General features: G+C 47.5%; 1 protein-coding gene across 1 annotated transcript in view; it reads right to left on the reverse strand.

Annotated features, from left to right (window-relative positions):
• Nucleotides 1–3,484: 3,484 nt before the first annotated feature.
• Nucleotides 3,485–18,804, reverse strand: part of SMAD6 (SMAD family member 6) — a 56,013-nt gene continuing 40,693 nt past the window's right edge. Inside the window, exon 4 of the mRNA XM_081888629.1 lies at nucleotides 3,485–4,306. Coding sequence (XP_081744755.1) covers nucleotides 3,765–4,306 — 542 coding nt within the window. The 3' untranslated portion in view covers nucleotides 3,485–3,764. The remainder of the gene's footprint in view (nucleotides 4,307–18,804) is intronic.

Genomic DNA, 18,804 nt, shown 5'->3' on the forward strand with positions numbered 1-18,804 from the left:
CGCGTAGAATAGAAAAGGCATCGTTTAAGAACATAAGGAGAGCCTGCTGGATCAGGCCAATGGCCCATCAGGGCCAGCATCCTGTCCTCACAGTGGCCAGCCGGATACCCATTCTGGGAACCCCACAAGCAGGACCCAAGCCCAAGCACCCTCCCCTCCTGTGGTTTCCGGCAACTGGTATTCAGCATCATTTCTGCCTTCAACCCTGGAGGCAGATGGTAGCCGTGGTGGCTAGCAGCCCTCTCTCTTCCTCGAGAGTCGCTTCTTGAATTGCAGCATTCCAAAGAGGAGTTCTGTGTGCCCTCTCCGTCAAATAGGTTGCTATAAACAAGCAGCTGGGATTAGCATCTCCACGGAGCGCCTTGGAAGTTCAGGATTTGGTAATGTGTTTCAGATGCTGCGTTAAAGCCTTCATTAAAAGGGGATTTGGTGGACTCGCTCATGGAAGTGGTAGGGGTGGGGGGTTTGCAGGGAGAGAGAGAAATGCTGCCTTTTGTAATTAAATTTTTTTCTAAGACTGGACCAAGGTTGGGGGATGGGGGGAAGAGGGAGGGAGCCTGCAGAACCAGTCAGGCAAAAGAGGGTGACATTCTTGATAGTTGATGACCCAGAACAGGAAGCATGGGGGTGTGGGAGGGGAAGAGAGAGAGAGCGCACTAATTGTTTAAAATGAGAGCGCGGGGAAATACAAATGCTGGTAATGCTAGACCTAAGTTCACCTACCAGTTCAGCGGCGTTTATCCAGCACAGCTGCTGTCCAGCATAGCCTGCTTCATTAGCTATCGCAAGAAAATACAGGTGCTGGGTTTTCTGGGCTCACCTACCAATTTTGTAGCACTTTCCACACAGCTCCTGTCTTGCAAAGGCTGCTTCCTTGTGCAAATGCAATGTCAAAATGCAGTTGCCAGCAGTGCTGGCATCTGTGAACTCACTTGCTCCAAAGCAAGAAACATACACAAAAATCCAACAGCCAGGGAGAAAGCTTGGCTCTAAGCCCCTCCTTCATTGGTTCTTGTTTTCATTTTCAGTTGTCTCATCGTTACCCAAATGAGCACCATACAACAACAAAAAAAGCAAACCGACAACAACAAAACAAACTGTTGTGTTGTCTGTACACTCATACCTTGGGTTACAGATGCTTCAGGTTGTGTTTTTTCGGATTATGGACCCGCTGAAACCCGGAAGTACTGGAACAGGTTACTTCTGGGTTTCGGAGGTTTTGCGCATGCACAGAAGTGCTAAATCTCGCTTTGCGCATGCACACCAAATTGCAACCTGCATGTGCGCAGATGCGCCACTGCGGGTTGCGAACGTACATCCCGCACTGATCACGTTCGCAACCCAAATGTCCACTGTACAGTGGTACCTCAGGTTACATACGCTTCAGGTTATATACACTTCAGGTTACAGACTCCACTAACCCAGATACAGTGCTTCAGGTTAAGAACTTTGCTTTGGGATGAGAACAGAAATCGTGCTCCGGCGGTGTGGCAGCAGTAGGAGGCCCCATTAGCTAAAGTGGTGCTTCAGATTAAGAACAGTTTCAGGTTAAGAATGGACCTCCAAAACGAATTAAGTACTTAACCCGAGGTACCACTGTATAGGCTTTTCTCAAGTAGAAATTTGCCTACCTACGAAGCTGGCTCAATAGAAATATTTGCAGTTTCTTTGAATGGAGATAATGCAAGGCCCCCCGCAAGGATCCTGAAATCATAGAGGCGAGTCCTCGCAAGAAACGTCTAGACCAGTCCCTGCCAAAAGGAACATGCCCCCCTGAAACCCCACTCCACATGCAAATCTATGCAAAAGCACTTACAGAGCAAAGGGCTGGATACCCACATCCCAGAATCCTTGGTAGTTTTTCTATCTTGGCAAATCTCCGTATTGGGGGGAGTCATTCAGAAGTTCATCACACCGAAAAGAAAACTACCCTGCAGTGTCTTTTATCCAGGACTGTTGTCCCTTTCCTGCAGTTGTGCAATTTTGCCCTAAGTGGTCAGTTGAGCTCCTTGGGAGTCTTGCATTTAAAAAGAGAGAGAAAAGAGATATGTAGTCCTTCAGGCTGTAAGACTAAGCTAGAGTGTGTGTGTGCATGTAAAAAGCTGCAGATGGCAGGAAGCTCAGAGTGCCTAACAGATCTTGCTGCCTTTCCCCACAGCCATCAAAGGTAGAATTAACTATGCACAGTGCTGAAAGATATGCTGATTGGCTGCATATTATGGCTTTCCCCCACTGCTCCTGTTTAGCAAAGGCTGGTTCTTTAGCTGTGGTGACAAAAGTGAAAATTTGTGCCATAAGTCCTCTTGAGTCACTTGAGAACAAACACTTGGGAGAGGCTCATTTTGGCACATTTAAGGGAAATTTTACGGAAGGGCTGTGTGGATCAGTGGTAAGCACCTGTTCTGCATGCAAAAAGCCTCAGGTTTAATCGCCAGGCAGAGCTGGGAGAAACTCTTGCTTGAAGCCTGGGAGAGCAGCTTAGTATCAACAGCACTGAGCTAATGATCTGGCATGATATGACACAACTACCTATTTAAATCAGCCCCTTAATTTCAAACCATGTGGACTACACCCTTACTTTATTTAGAGGGGGAAACCAAAGCTCAGTGGTGGACCACATGGTTTAACATGCAAAAAGTCCCAGGTTTAGGCCCCAGTGTGGGAGGGACCCTGGGGAGCTGCTGCCAGCCAGTGTAGACAATACTGAGCTACACCAACCAATGGTCTGAGTAGGTATATGTACCTTTTACCTACTGGGAAAATCCATGATCTGTAGCAGGGATAGGCAACCTAAGGCCCGTGGGCCGGATGAGGCCCAATCGCCTTCTTAATCCAGCCTGCGGACGGTCCGGGAATCAGCGTGTTTTTACATGAGTAGAATGTGTCCTTTTATTTAAAATGCATCTCTGGGTTATTTGTGGGGCCTGCCTGGTGTTTTTACATGAGTAGAATGTGTGCTTTTATTTAAAATGCAGCTCTGCGTTATTTGTGGGGCACAGGAATTCGTTCATTATTTTTTTCAAAATATAGTCCGGCCCCCCACATGGTCTGAGGGACAGTGGACTGGCCCACGGCTGAAAAAGGTTGCTGACCCCTGATCTGCAGGCTGCAACACGACAAGAGGCTGGGTTCTATATGATTGTATACAGCAAAATTGTCTGTGTTCTTGATTATCATTGTTTAAGGGTAACTAAAGCCACCCAGGTAAAACAACTGTTAGGTTTGGGGAGTGGAGAGAGAAAACTTGCAGGCGCAAACTTCTCGGCTCCATTTTGGACTTCAAAATCCCTTTTTGTTCATATCCTAGAAGTACGTTTCCTTACATATTCTTCCTTTGTTTTAAAAATTAGACACTTTGGGGCAGGGGGGCAAAACCTATAATGCAAATACTTTATTATCAACGAGTGTCTGGTATTAGCTTTTTTTTTTCCTGGGTATTACTATTTTTTTTTAATATAAAAAACTATACAGCCCAAAGATGGCGCTACTTCCAATTTTTGCTGTATAATTTTTTCCTCCTTAAAAACAAACACAACTGTATTGAAAGACCTCTAAGCCAAAGTGCATTTTCCTTTTTTTGTCCATATACACATTGCACCATACATAAATAATTACATTGTAAAAATGACTCCATAATTACAAGTATAATATATATTTTCATATAATATATAAAACTTTATATTAAATCTAGGTAGATGATATTTGGGGATAAGTCTCGTGTCCCGCTCGGCTCTCCTCCTCCTCCTCCTCCAAGGCTGGAGCGGCTATCTGTGGTTGTTGAGCAAAATCTCCAGCCAGCAGGGGCAGGAGGTGATGAACTGTCTGGAGTAGGAAGGGCCCCAGCCTTTGGCAAAGCTGATCCGGACACTGTTAGGGTCAAAAGGCCCGTCGGGGTACCCCAAGTCCGTGGCGTGCTGCAAGAGGCAAGACTTCTCATAGTCGAAGACCTTGATTGAGTAGCCGGGCATCACTTTGCGCACAATGAGAGTCCGGCAGTTGGGAATGTCCAGTGTCGGGGAGTTGATGAAGATAGGGTGCTCGCTGCGGTTGTAGGCCCACACGCCATCCTGCTCCTTGCTGAGCAAAATCCCATATCCAATCTTACTTCGAGTCCGGCGGACAGTCTCGTTCCTGTTCTCCAGCTGCAGCTGTCCCAGGCAGAAGCCGTTTCCTTGAGGTAGGTCATAGAAGATACTGACGGACTGTTCGTACACGGTGTAGAGGCGCCCGACGCGCGTCCGGTGCTCCCAGTAGGCGACGTTGCACCAATGGCTTTGCTTAATTGCGTCAGGGGACATGCTGGCATCTAAGGAGAAGAGGAGACGCAGAAAGGGCAGGTTAGTTTTCAAAGCAGCAAACCTCACGCTGCGTGTCCAACTGGTGTCAGAAGTGGACGTCCATCACCCAAATGCAGCTTATCTCAAATGCACTCGGGATTTTGTGTGTGCGATTTGCAAACCAGTTCAACTGGACTTTCAACAGAGCTGTGTTAGTGACTATCAAAGATTTAGGGCTTAGAAAGGAGTGTTGGGAAAATCCCCCTGCTCCCCCCCCCCCCGGTTCCTTTCCCTGCCCCTGTTCCACGGCCCCAGGAAACAGAGGCAGAGCGATAACCCAAGGGTTGCCTCCCGTTGCCCCACTTGCAAAACTGCGCAGCCCAGGAATCGACATCCTTTAAAGGGGCCCTGGAAAGGTGAAGCTGCTTTCAAAACATGTAATCTGGAGAGCTCAGCAGGCTCTTTTCCAAAAAAAACCATTCGGGGGATTCCAAGGATGACCGTAAAATAAACAGAAAGTCCTCCTGCAAGCACCCTATCTGCGTCAATTCCCTGGCTGCCCCGCCTTTCGCTCGGCTCTTTTCTGCTGCCACAGCTGAACCACACTCAAGTTCTGCACACGCCCAGCATCTCCTGCCTCTCAAGTGCTCAGAGGATTTATTTCCCCGACTCTGTTAAGGAGGCTTAAGGCTGCCCACCCCCACTCCACCCCCCTGTGCCAAACATCGCAGTTCCTAGCTCAGGAAGAGCCACGCAGATAAGTCACAGCATCTCCAGCTAGGACTGAGAAATATCCCTTGTCTGGGAATCCCAGAGAGCTTCTGGCAGTGTAGACAATGCGGAACTAGATGGACTCAGTAAAAGGCAGCTTCTTGTGTTCCTCTGTGTCCAAGAGTCTGCAAGCTTGCAGATGCCACAAGAAGCTTACTCTAGTCAGCAGCGAAAGCTTGGACGACAGGAGACCTGGCTCCATTAACCAGGTGTGGGTGGAAGTCCAGCACAATCCAGAGGTTTTACACGGCTAGCCACTGCGGTGGTAAATATTGCACACATCTTCATAGCCCCAAGATAGCTCAGTCAGAACTTACTCTTGGGTTAGGGGTTCGAGCTCCACGTTGGGCAAAAAGGTCCCTGCATTGCAGAGGGTTGCACTAGATGGCCCTTGCAGTCCCTTCCAACTCTACTTTGATTCATTCTTTGCTCCCCATGCTTGATCTGGAGTGTGGGAGAACACCTATACTGTTCCAGGGCAGTTACTGTACATACACAGAATCCCAGGCTCTGTGCCCCACAGTCCGGGGTAACCCAGTTCGTAAATGGGATCCTTTTTTTGTTGTTGTTGTTCTTCAAAGAATGGCAGTGTTGGAAGGGTTCCAAAGGATCATCCGGCCAACCCCCTGCGATGCAGGAATCACAGCTAATCCCAAGAGTCTTCAGGCATCCAACCTGGTGGGCACAAGGCTGGCAAAGATTGATCCAAGGTCCTTCGTACCTTCCAGATGTTTTGGAATCTGCCTCCCACCAGCCCCAGCCAGGATAGCTGTCAAGCGCTGACCAAGGCTGATGTGAGGCAGATTCCAAAACATCTGGATGGCACTAGGCTGGAAGGAGAGTCTGCCAGTGGGCAGAGGAAGGGCCAAGGGAAGTTCAAGCCACCATGACTCCTCTCGAGTCTCAAAGATTCTCACCCACTGCCACCAAAGTTCAGTGAAAATCCACAATCCCCGTCACTTTCTTCCCCGACCAAAAGAGCTGGATGTCACCTTCTATTCTACAGTTCAGAAAGAATGCCAGAGATAACCCTGGAGTCTGATAAATATTCCAACCCAAACGTTTTGGAGGATTCCTATGGAAACATTTTCCCGGAACTCTCCAAAACGCTTTCCCTCCTCCTCCAAGGAACTCTGTCGAAGAGATGGGAGCCCCTTCCTTTCTGAAAGCGTCCCCCCCCCCCCGCCATTTCCCTGGCCAAATGGGGCTCAGCCACTTAGAAATGCCAGGCTTCAATTGGTAAGCAAACAGAGAATCAAAAGGCAAACAATGATTCTCTGCCTGCTCCTGCGTGTGGGGACTGGTCTCTCCAGCTCTGGCCGGACTTGGCTTCACCACTGTGGCTGTGCAGCACCAGGCCAGGATTCTCGGTTCAGGGCGGAGCTACGGACCTGGCAAGGAGCTGGTATTCAGCTCCCTGACAATCTATCACGAGACGGCGGCCTCCTGACCCCTCAGCCTTCATACCTTCAAGTCCGATTAACTCGCACACAGGCTGATGCCATCATTTTGCTTGAGAGATTCCATTGACTCACCGGATTTCAAAAACAGGGGCCTAGTGCCCCTGCCCCGCCCCACTCCACACTGCCCCCACCTTCCCCTTTCATTCTCAAATTTCACTGGCAGGGGAAATATAGACCCCGCTTGCCTGGAGAACAATCTCTGGAACTGTGCAGCTTTGTTAAAAGAGAGTTTTAACTTGAGAGTTGTAACTCTACAATTTTAAAAGGGGAGAAAGGGAAGGGGGGGTGGAGATAATGGTGCTTTCCCCACCTCTCAGCCAGACAATGCAACAGGCTTAATAATCCGGCTGGTGCAAGAAAATGGTTTCATGTTTTGTCAATCAACCAAGCCCTTGGGGATTCTCAAGAGTAGCAGTCGCAGGGGGGGAAGTTTTTTTAAGTGCATACATGAAAACAGCTTTTCTTCTTTGGCTCATTTGCTTGTGTTAATAATTTCCCAATCGTCTGGTAGATCAGTTTGCCCTGAGCTGTGATCCCTTTGACGTGGAATTTATTTGGACAGTTTATGATAAACAAGTGGTGAAACAACAACAAACAAATGGAACACAAAGAAAAATGGAAAATGATTTCGTGGGGGTGGGGAACTGCAGAAACACAACAAAGCAGGCCTGGCAGAAACTCCCAAAATTAAATGCATTTAAAAGACAGAGGCTTGGGTGACCTAATTGATTTAAAAGACCCGGGTGACCAGAAAGGGTGAACAAAAAGATGGAAAGTTGGCTCCAGGAAAACCTCCCTGCACAGGCTATTCCAACTGGGGTGCCACTGCTGATGGCTGCCCAGCTGGCTTCCTTTGGTGGGGGCACCCAAAGGTTTGGGTAGCCTAACTATGGCAGAAAGTGACTTTGGCCTGTTCCCAAGTTACCAACAGCAGTGGTTCTCCAAGTGGGTGGTACTGCTCCCTAAGGGGTGGGGTACTGAGGGGTGCACGAAGATGCAAGGGACTGGCAGGGGGGCACCAGGGGGGGTAAATGACTACCAAGCCTTCTAAAAGCTGGCATCACTGGACCAAGTTCAACCACGTTGTTGGATTAATTCAATTAAATAGTTTTAACTGGATTTTGAAAAAATTCGCAATTCACTGCTGCTGTATTGAATGTTATTGTGTTGTTATCTTCCTTAGTGAGTTGTGCAGACCACTATTGTGAATTATGCTCTTTATAAGGTACAGCGGCAGACAGTGGGGATGGGTTTAGGGAACCAAGCATTTGAGAACCACTGGCTTATAGCTTTAAATGAGATAAAGCCAGCACTTTAAAATGATGAGCTGGAAACAGACTGAGGTGGTGACGGGGAGAGAGCAGAGCTGGCGAAGCACAGGTGCTATAAGGTCGACCCACTTAATCTCACATCCCTGCTCTGGACCCCTTGCAGTCTCCGGACCTTTCTTAAAGGCTGCCCCATGTATAATGCAAGAGTCTAAACGGGACGTTATCAGAACATGGGGAATAGGAGCCAAGGTATCACCATCCAGGTAAGATGACAGCTTGCAGATCAGCTGATAAAAGCCACGCTGAGCCACAGAGGTCACTTGAGCTACTAATTCCGTTGCTGTATCAATAAACACCTCAAGATGGCAAAGCCAATGTTTTTTTGGGGGGGAATGCAACCCCCATCTAGAACAGGCTGCTCACCTGTATATGTGTGCATATATATATATATATATATATATATATATATATATATATATATGCAGGTTTTGGTGTCCTCGGGTGTCTTCCCGTGTAAAAGTTGGGGTGTCTAGGCGACGTTTCGACGAGGTCTCACTCGTCATCTTCAGGCTGGTGCTTTCGGCTTCTTGTTACTGGAACAGAGCAGGATCTCAGTGTTTGAGTTCCTATAAATACTGTTGAGGGGGTGTGGTGTATAGCCTCCAATGTTCTGGGCAGAGAGGAAGTTCCCAGGCTAGTGTGCCTTTTCTTCTTTTGTTCCTTAATTACTTGAGGGATATCTTGAGTGATTTCTTGAGTGATATCCTCAAGATCCTGCTCTGTTCCAGTAACAAGAAGCCGAAAGCACCAGCCTGAAGATGACAAGTGAGACCTCGTCGAAACGTCGCCTAGACACCCCAACTTTTACACGGGAAGACACCCGAGGACACCAAAACCTGCATTCCTGTACCCGTGAAAATCTACGAAAGCATATATATATATATATATATATATATATATATATATATATATATAATCTGTGTGCATGTGTTGATAGATATAATTGTGGAATCTAGAGGTAATAAAAATATATTCTTTCTAGGAGGAAGGAAAACAAAAGATTTTCCAGTTTTCCAAAGGAGGTGTCCCTTTGAGACCCAGCACTTAGCCTCTGCTCTGAGGGGAAGGATTCGAAAACCCAAAGGCAGCTTAATTGCCCAACCTTGTGGAGGAAGATGCAGTTCCTGTTGAACTCTGAAACCCATTCAAGGGAAATAACATTGACTGGAGGGATGGGGTGGGGGCGGCGGAAGAGACATGGATGTCACGTAACTTAGGGCTTCCAGCCAGACCCCTGGAACTCAGCCACCTGCCTCCAACTGGTTTGTTTTGGGCTCAGAAAGCAACAAGTGGCTTTGTGGCAAAAAATTCCACGGGCGACTTCCTTGTGGGGTGGAAAGGATGTCATTCAGAGTCACCTGATGATAATAAATGCTGAGACTGTTGGCCAAAAAAAGGGGGGCTTCTCTCCACTTTGTCAAACGGTAGCCTTTTCATCCCTGAAAACTGGGCAGGATATAAGGGTTGCTTGCAACCTGCCTGGAATAGGACAACTCCCTCGCTCAACTGACAGGAAGATCTGGGATGAAGGACATGACTTCCCAGTGTTGTGTAGTTGCTACAGTGCTCTACTAGGACCAGAGTTTATATCTCCACTCTGCCATGAAGCTCACTGGCTGGCCTCGGGCCGGACACCCGCTCTCAACCTAACATAATAATAATAATAATAATAATAATAATAATAAGAAGAAGAAGAAGAAGAAGAAGAAGAAGAAGAAGAAGAAGAAGAAATTATTTATACCCCGCCCTCCCCAGCCAAGACCGGGCTCAGGGCGGCTAACAGCCAATAATAAAAACAAGTTGATTAAAATAAAATTTAAAAGACTAAGATACAACATTAAAACATTAGGATGCAGCCTCTTCACAGGAGGAGAAAGGAAAAAGAAAGAAAGGGAGGGAATCAAACTTATTCTAAGCCAAAGGCCAGGTGGAACAACTCTGTCTTACAGGCCCTGCAGAAAGAAATCAGATCCCGCAGGGCCCTGGTCTCATGAGTCAGAGTGTTCCACCAGGCCAGAGCCAGTGTTGAGAAGGCCCAATACAGATGGCATTAAAGAAAGTTTGGACAAATTCATTGAGGAGGAGGCTATCAATGGCTACCAGCCACGATGGCTCTATGCTCTGCACCAGAGATAGTAATGTTTATGAATACCTGTTGCTGGAAACCACAGGGGCAGAGGGTGTTCCTGTGTTCAGGTTCTGCTCGCGTGTTTCCCACAACTATCTGGCTGGCCACTGTGAGAACAGGATGCTAGACTAGCTCAGCCTTGGTCTAAATCCAGCAAGGCTCTTCTTATGTTCTTACTGTTTTTAAAAATAGTAGAACAGCTCTCAGAGGTATCCTCCAGATTGGACTTCTTACTGTCCAAATCCCCTTTTAATTGACACCACACACAATCCTTGCTTCTTTATTTAATTTTACCCTGCATTTAGACAACTCTAATTCTCCGCAAAGGTAAGTGGGATTCTGGGAATGATTGAGACCCACACACAGATTACTCAGGTGGAGCAAATATGAATGCTTTGCCTTTCCCTGACCTATTCTGCGTTTCTTTAAACTACAAAACTTTTGCACAGTGTATTCTGATTTTGCTCGCCATAGCATCAAGGGACTATGCAGGGCATCACATCCCTGAATCCAACCACTCCGAAATTTATTCTGTGACCCTTCTTTTGCTCTAGAGACCATGCTGCATATTTTCTCATTCATAAGGCTCAGCCCACGACGAATATTCTCAGTAAGAAGTAGCTGAGTAAGGAAGAAGTAAAATTCCCCCTGCAGAAAATGGTACTTTAAAGCCAGAAAATGTAGTCGTCAACCTCCGCTGCCCCCCTCCCGCATCCTGCCCCAACACTGCTTCGAATCATTTTCATCAAGCCAGTATACTTAAAATACCTCAGCCTTACAAGTTTCAGCTGGAATGCATCACTATAAAACAGAGCTAAACCCTGCCTCCAGAACTATCCCATTACATTAAGAGCTCCAATGGAGAGCAAGGGACTTATCTGGTGGTGGAAAACTTGCAAGAGGCATGGCCTGCAACCAACTCCGCCAGCTTCCTCCCTCCCCTCCCTCCTCAAAAGCTTTCCCTCCCTCGTTATTTCATTATTATGCAGGAGGCGAGATTGGCGGGTCCCAAGACAGGCGATCCGTGACAGGTTGGGGGGGCATTGTTGGAGCAGCGCTTTCACAGCCCCAAACTGCTTGTTTGTACAAGCCAACTCTTCAGAGACATACCTTCGGAGTTAAGTCAGCCGTCAGCTCGCTTTACTCCCCACACCCCTCCCTCGAAAGACCCCTCCTCGCCTCTTTATGTTGCTCCTTGAGGTTGAGTGCATGGGCGGAGGACACACACAGAGAGGGCCCACGGCAAATCGTGGTTTCCGTAAGAGCTGCCCCCCAAATTTTGCCAAAAGAAAAAAGTCAAAAGGACTCCAGAGGTACCTCTTGTGGGGCGGGGGGAAACTCAGGGATTATAGGGAAGCCAGAAAGCAAATCTCCTGAGGGTAGGGCTGTCCACACACCCCTAGTTTCAGAAGTGTGGTTACAGGGTGGTTTGGCAACGCTGAGAGGGCTTGCAAGGCATCACATCACTATTCCATTTAAGATCATTGGTGCTTCCACCGACAGACCAGCGCTCTGACAGTAGAGAGACAAGCAACATGTGACTACAGCAGCCTTCACCAACCTGGTGCCCCCCAGACTACAACTTCCATCATCCCCAGCCAGCTATATGGCACAGGAACTGATGGGAACAGAGCAGCACTGGCCCCTGGGGGCTGATGGGAGTTGTAGTCCGAGACATCCAGGTGGTATAATGTTGGCGAAGGTTGGATTAAACTGTGAGCCTCGGCTGATTGCGGAGGACCCCTTACCTACAGGAGGGTAGTCCGTGACACAATGGATCTGTGCAAATGTTTTATCCTCCGGCCTCAGATCCTAAGTGCAAAATAACATGCAGCGGTTCTGCAAAAACTAAGCACTGCCGTGCTATTTCATTTTTAAAAGACAGAACTCACCAGCTCCTTTTTAAAATGCCCTTCTTAGAAAAGCATTCCCCCGCCTGCCCCCTTTTGCTGGCTTTATCTCTCCCTGATCCTTGGAGCGTGGCCCAAAGCCAGCGCTGGTTATTAATTAATCTTGAGGGTGCAAGTTACATTCCTGGCAAGTCTCACCACTTCCTGCACTGGCTGAGGCAGTGGGCATCGTTTGCCCTGCGCTTCTGATAATAATGCAACCACAAGACCTAGCGGAGAACGTTCACAGCTTGTTACCCACAACAAAGAAACCCCAAACTCTACAGACGTTTTCCCCCCCCTTTTCCATTTTCTGACGGAAAGCACACAGTTAAAAACAGGGAAAGAGGGAGAAGCCTTGAAGAGAGGCGTGAGGTTTTACCAGGGATGCCAAAATGGCCTGTGACCACCTGGGGGCCCCCAGATGGTTTAAACTACAACTCCCATAAGTCTCAGCCTGTTTGGGAGCTATAGCCCAAAACATCTGGGAGGCATCATGTGGACTGAGGCTGGCCTTGAGAGGTTAGAACAGGATGAGGGAAGACAGAGCCTGGGATCAAATCCCCTTTTGGCGGTGGATGTCTCCGGAGGATGCAAGCAATACTCTTAGGCAGGGGTCAGCAACCTTTTTCAGCCATGGGCTAGTCCACTGTCCCTCAGACCTTGTGGTGGGCCGGACTATATTTTGGGGAAAAATATAAACGAATTCCTATGCCCCCCAATAACCCAGAGATGCATTTTAAATAAAAGCACACATTCTACTCATGTAAAAACACGCTGATTCCCGGACCGTCCGCGGGTCAGATTTAGAAGACAATTGGGCCGGATCTGGCCCCCGGGCCTTAAGTTGCCTACCCCTGCTCTTAGGCTTTATACTACACCGGCTCACCCTGGAAAATAGCCCACTGTTACAAAAATCCCATCTTCTGCTTGACCAACTTTTTGCCTCTGGTCCTGCCCACTGCTACTCACATGCGGCCCCCAGAAGCTTGCCTGCAAGGGAGTGCGGCCCTCAGGCTGACAGAAGTTCCCTGCCCCCGTAACAGACAAAACACCTCCACAGGCAACCCAGCAAACAGGGAGCCAAGCGACCCCACTGCCAGGATGAAGCTGGGTAGCTGAGATTGTTAAAAAAACTGGTACAACCATCATTACTGAAAATGTAGACAGACAACATGAAAGCTTGCTGCTCTAAAGAGCTTGTGACATGGATGTGAGCGGCAGCTAGGATTTCAATAGCCCCGTGGTCTTGAAAGATCTACATTTGTGGTACAAGACTTTGGCTACTGCGGAAAAAATAATACATAAACTGCACATCTCCAGAGAGATGAAGGATCCAGGCTGCTTTTATGTCATCTGGTGGGCAATGTTAGGAACTCAGGTATATAATCTAGGTGCCAAATGGCAGCTCAAATCTCGGTTACAATCGCCACACAACGGAATGCCTATTTGCCAGGTGGTTGGACTAAATTACCTCTGGGATCCCTTTCCAATACTACAATTCTGATATTCTATTATCTCAGCCACATTGTTTGAGTGTAATTTGCTCTTACAACAATTCACTTGTCCCAGTATGCAAGAAGAAGAAACACACACACAGTGGAAGTGGAAATGGTATAGACTAAGGCAGAGGTTTTTAAACAGTGGTTGCCAACCTGGTGCCCAGAAAGCTCCACAAAGTCATAACTGGACCTGTGTTAGTAGCAAAATGTGCTTGGAGCATGGCTAATTTCAAAAACTACTGGTGTGATTTTATTTCCTATGCTTCGGACTTGGATGCTCAACATTCGCCATCCAAGTCATCTTGGGAAAGAGAGGTGTCTGGATTTGAATCGGCGTGTCGTCATTTCTTTCTCTTATTGTTTTCATTGCTTGCTTGCTTGCTTGCTTTGCATACGGTACAATGATACTGCACTTTGGGGTTGTTAGTACAGTGGTGCCTCGGGTTACAGTCGCTTCAGGTTACAGACTCCGCTAACCCAGAAATAGTACCTCGGGTTAAGAACTTTGCTTCAGGATGAGAACAGAAATCGCACGGCGGCGGCGCAGCAGCAGCAGCAGCAGGCCCCATTAGCTAAAGTGGTGCTTCAGGTTAAGAACAGTTTCAGGTTAAGAACAAACCTCCAGAATGAATTAAGTTCTCAACCAGAGGTACAACTGTTATGGCGATTAAGGAAATTTTAAAAAGGAATGACAACAACAACAACAACAACAACAATGCAGTGCTATTTTGGATAAGGGCTTTTGCAGGGCTGTGACCTCAGTGCAGCCTTTGACAGAGGAAGAGGGGTGAGCCGAAGGCCTAAGTAAAACAACCCCCTCCCGCACCAAAACCAACACCAGAGGCAGAGGAAAAACAGAAAAGGGATGTGTGTGAGAGAGACATCTAATCTGTTTGGCCATTACAAATCGGCAGGGTACATAAAGATCTGTGACGGCATATGTCAAAGTTCTTATTCTCTAAGGTTTATTTCCTTAAGAGGTCCTATCCCCCCCCAATTTTTTTTTGGGGGGGGGAGCAAGAGAAGAGAAGCTAGGCAGGGCGTGACAGCCACTTTCTCCCCCCGCACACGGACAGAGTTGGTGGCGGCCATCGCAACACTGTTAGGAACAAAACAAAGCCGGAAACAAAACTGCACGGTTCACATTTTTAAAAAACAGTGCGGGGGGGAGCAAGCACACACAAACATGGGATTAAATCAGCCCATCTCTAAACTGGCACCCTCCAGATGTTTTGGGCTGTGATTCCCATCAACCCCCTCAACATCACGGCAGTGCCGGCAGCGGGGGCTGATGGGAGTCGTGGTCTGAAACATCAGGAGGGCACCAGCTTGGGGAAGGGCTGAGTCGAGTCAACATCTGCAAAAGATATCCCCGCCGAACCAAAGAGCAGGATTTCATTAAGTAAATTGCAACTTGGCACAAATTCTGAAAGAAAAAAAGGGGTGGGGGGAAGCCACAGTCAAGCCTGTAATTTAAGCCCCGCTTTCAGGGTGATGGCATGACTGCAACAGACTCCGGCTTCCAAGCTGACTTGAAATAAAATAACCGCCTGCCGCCCCCCCCCCCCTTCCTGGCTCCTGCAAGCTCCACCTCAATGAACCACAATGTTTGCAGGTAATTATAACATTAGAAAGAGCCTCCCTGCTGGGGAGATAAAGGGCCGTCTCTCCAAAGCTGCCATTGTCATCTGAAACAAATTTACCAAGTGACCAGGAGTGTAACTCTCTGGGGAGAAGCTTTTGGCCACAGGGGTGAGCTCCAGAGTTGCTCAGCTCAGCAGCTTGCAGTGCTGGCACACCTACCCAAAAGCACACAAAAACTGAGCGTGCAAAAGAGAGTCAGCAACGGTAGTCCAGGAGCCAGAAGCAGGTGTGCAAACAGGACATTGAAGCCCAGGTTCAATTACTCTCCTCAAGCCCCAACCACACTGGAAACAGAATTAGTTTGCTGCAAGCCGAGAAGGCGGTTTGATAATGCTTTCCATCAGTCTGGTTGCTTCTTTTCAAGGCAGTTGTGCGAAAACTGGATGCAATCCCTTCCAGTGACTCAGCAGTGTGCAAATGCTCCCCCCACCAAAAGACCAGGAGGAACCTCACCAAAGGAAAATCACACACATAAACACACAAAACAATGCCACCTAAAAATAAACCATCTCGCTATCAGCTCGCTGCCTGCTGCTAGTGGGCATGCTTTATTGCTTCAACCCTGGCAGAAGATTTCAGCTCTCCCAAAGTTAACAAAAACAGCCTTCCAACTTTCTGAGTTAAATGCAAAATTGGTAGGGGAAAAAGAAGGAGCAGCAGCAGCCCACATCACCAATTATTTGCTTAGACTGGGCTTGGCTTCTTGCAATTTTCCTGGCACTTAAGACTACAGTCTGTTATTTTGGAAGGCTCTCCACTGTATACAGAGCTCAGAAACCAGCAAGCTGACTTCCTCCGTGGTCTAAACATCCGCATGCCGTCCCTAGCTGGATAAAACTGTGCACTTCAGGAAACAGCACAAGAACCCTCAGTAATTCTGTGTGCGGAGAACAAACAGGCATCACCAAGAAAGCAAAAAAGCAAGATTTCTAAAGCAGAGCCTTTCTGTGATCCATTCAACAGGGGTTGTGATTGCAACACAAGCCATTTTATCCGGCTTCCAGAATATTATCTATTGCACCCACTGGATGCCTGAGGATCTCAGCATCACTCCTCAAATGAACAAGCACCTGACCCTTATGATTGCAGAGATGAGCTTGTCAGGTGGGGTGGCCCAAGGAGCCTGAGTCCTGGACCTTTTGCTCTGGGCCCTAGATGTGTTGCTTCTTCCTACTTTCAGGAGGGGGGAGCCTCTACCTAAACATCTTATTGGAACATCCAATGGAGCTGAATGTTGGAAGATTCAGAGCACGGAGAAAGGGGGGAACTTCATCGCACAGAGCATAGCTCAACTATGGAACTTGCTCCCAAAGGAGGCAATGAAGGCCATACCTTGCACTGCTTGAAAAGAGGGTTAGATAGATTCTCAGAGGACAAGGGAATCAATGGTTACTAGCCATGGTGTCTATGCTCTCCCTTCACTATCTGAGGAGGTGTGCCTCTGAATGCCAGTTCCTGGGAAATTCGGGTGGGGAGAGTGGCTACTGCACTCAGGTCCCACTTGCAAGACGCTGGACTAGATGGACCATTGGCCTGATACCACAGGGATCCCCTTACATTCTTAAAGGCTATTGGGTAACCCACACAGCTGAATCACAGAGCCCATACTTTGCAGAGTCCCCTTTTAATTTGCATTCTCTTCCGTTTCCCCTCTAAGGAAATTAAACGCAATTTCAAACATTTACAGGACTCACGACTTGAACCAGACTTTCGGAGATTCATCCAAACGACAGAGGATTCTTCTTTTAACAGCTTTTCCTCTCCTTCTTAGACTCATCAGCCCATCATTATCCTCCAAATTCCCCTCCTCCTCTTCTGATGTGCCACTTTGCAACAGAAGGTGCTCTCCATAAATCAATAAAGTGCTAACGTTTTCCGCCGATGGCAAATGAGATCTTAAGTCTAATAAAACACAGCTGAGTGTTTTATTTGATCTGACCAATTACTCCTCACTTGCTCTTGTGGAAAGTAGTGTTCAGGGTTACTAAATTTTGGGTTGGTACTGAGGAAACTATTGCCCCTGACTGGGGCTGGTGGGAGTTCTGGTGCAGAACATCTGGAGGGCACCAGGTTGGGAGATGCTGTTGTGACAGGAAAGAATGAAGCATGCTTAATGGATAGGGAAAATGGAGACCATTTCATAAAGCGAAGACAAGAGAACTCTTAACTCCTAATCTGAATTTGCATGGTACAAATCCAAATACAATGGTACCTCGGGTTAGACGCTTCAGGTTACGCGATTTTGGGTTGCACACCGCGCTGAACCTGGAAGTACTGGAAAGGGTTACTTCCGGGTTTCGGCGCTTGCGCATGTGCAGAAGCGCCGAACCGCAACCCGCACGTGCGCAGATGTGACACTGTGGGTTGCGAATGTGCCTCCCGCACGGATCACGTTCGCAACCTGAGGTTCCACTGTATGCAAAGTGCAGCTGACTGAGCATCATTCATGGAACAGATCTTTGGTGATAGGCAATCTGAAAGTACGAAGGATCCTTTTGCCTGTAAATGTGAAAGGAAAATCCTGTTTTGGTGTTCCTTTTTTGCTATGTGATCTTAAAAAACAAACCCTCTCATCAGGGCTAATACTATGTTCTGTCACTAGATGTCACTATTCATAGTTTATAGTGTAATTTGTATACGCTTTTCTCTAGCACAGAAACAGAAGGAAAATGTACAGCAAAGCCTTGACACACAAGCATAAATTTATTCCATTTGCAGAAATGTGGGTCTGCAGGTAGCAGAATTTGGACTTTGGTATGGATTGAGAGAATATTTAATAAGCAGGGATAACTGAATGGAAAAATCCAACTCTTATTTCAATGGTCCTTTAATTTTTACATTCCCTGTTGTGTTTGCCCTCACAACTAGCCCTGTGAGGTAGGCCATGGCTACTTGGGTTCCCCATCCCCCGATGAGGAACTGATGCTAAAATATACAGTGACCTGCGTAAAGCCACATAGCAAGACTACTGCAGGTGTAAGACTTGCATTGCAGTCAGATGTGTCCATCACATCAGGGTACTGGCCAGCTATCATTTTCTGCCTGGTTGATAAACAGTGTGAGTCCCAATTTAGGTCCAACGTTTCTCAAGTCACTCAATCTATTTCTTTGTGAGCTTGCCAGAGGCATCTGGTAGGCCACTGTGGGAACAGGATGCCAGACTAGATGAGTCTTTGGCCTGATTCAGCAACCAGCCTCTTATGTTCATTTATACCACCATCTGAGAGGGCAGGAATTGGGTCCTCTGTTTGCAGAGCAATTTCAACAGGACTGGAAAATGTAACTGGCTGTTTGCAAAGGAAAACACACACACGCACACTGCACAGCCTCTTCCTCCAACTCAGACTAGAGAACCTCTGAATGTCCCAAAACGGTTTCCAAAACCGGGTAGCTTCCAAAGAAAACCATTCAGATGCGGCAGGGGGCATGAGGTTACCACAATATATTAAAAATAACAACAACTAGCAGTGCCCTGAGAAATGCAAGGAATGCAAGAACATTGGAATGATTTAGCAGGAGAAAACATTATGGGAGTGCAGGACTTAAATGCAGCCTTCCCTCTACAGAGCCCATGCGTTTGAAATGCCTTCTGAGTCGCCACTGACATTCCTCATGCACCATCATCTCACAGCGATAAAAATGTCATATTCTGCAGGGCAAATAAACACGTTTCCTCTCTCCCTGCAACCCCTTTCTTCAATCTCAGCTTTTAAAATAAAATAAAAGGGCTCATTTTTTAAGCTTTATGACTCTGCTCCACTTGCAAGAAAAGAACAGTCCTTGGTGCCCCTGCTCAGAA

Source organism: Podarcis melisellensis (genome assembly GCF_964234715.1).
Source record: "Podarcis melisellensis genome assembly, chromosome: 14".
Classification (NCBI taxonomy): domain Eukaryota; kingdom Metazoa; phylum Chordata; class Lepidosauria; order Squamata; family Lacertidae; genus Podarcis; species Podarcis melisellensis.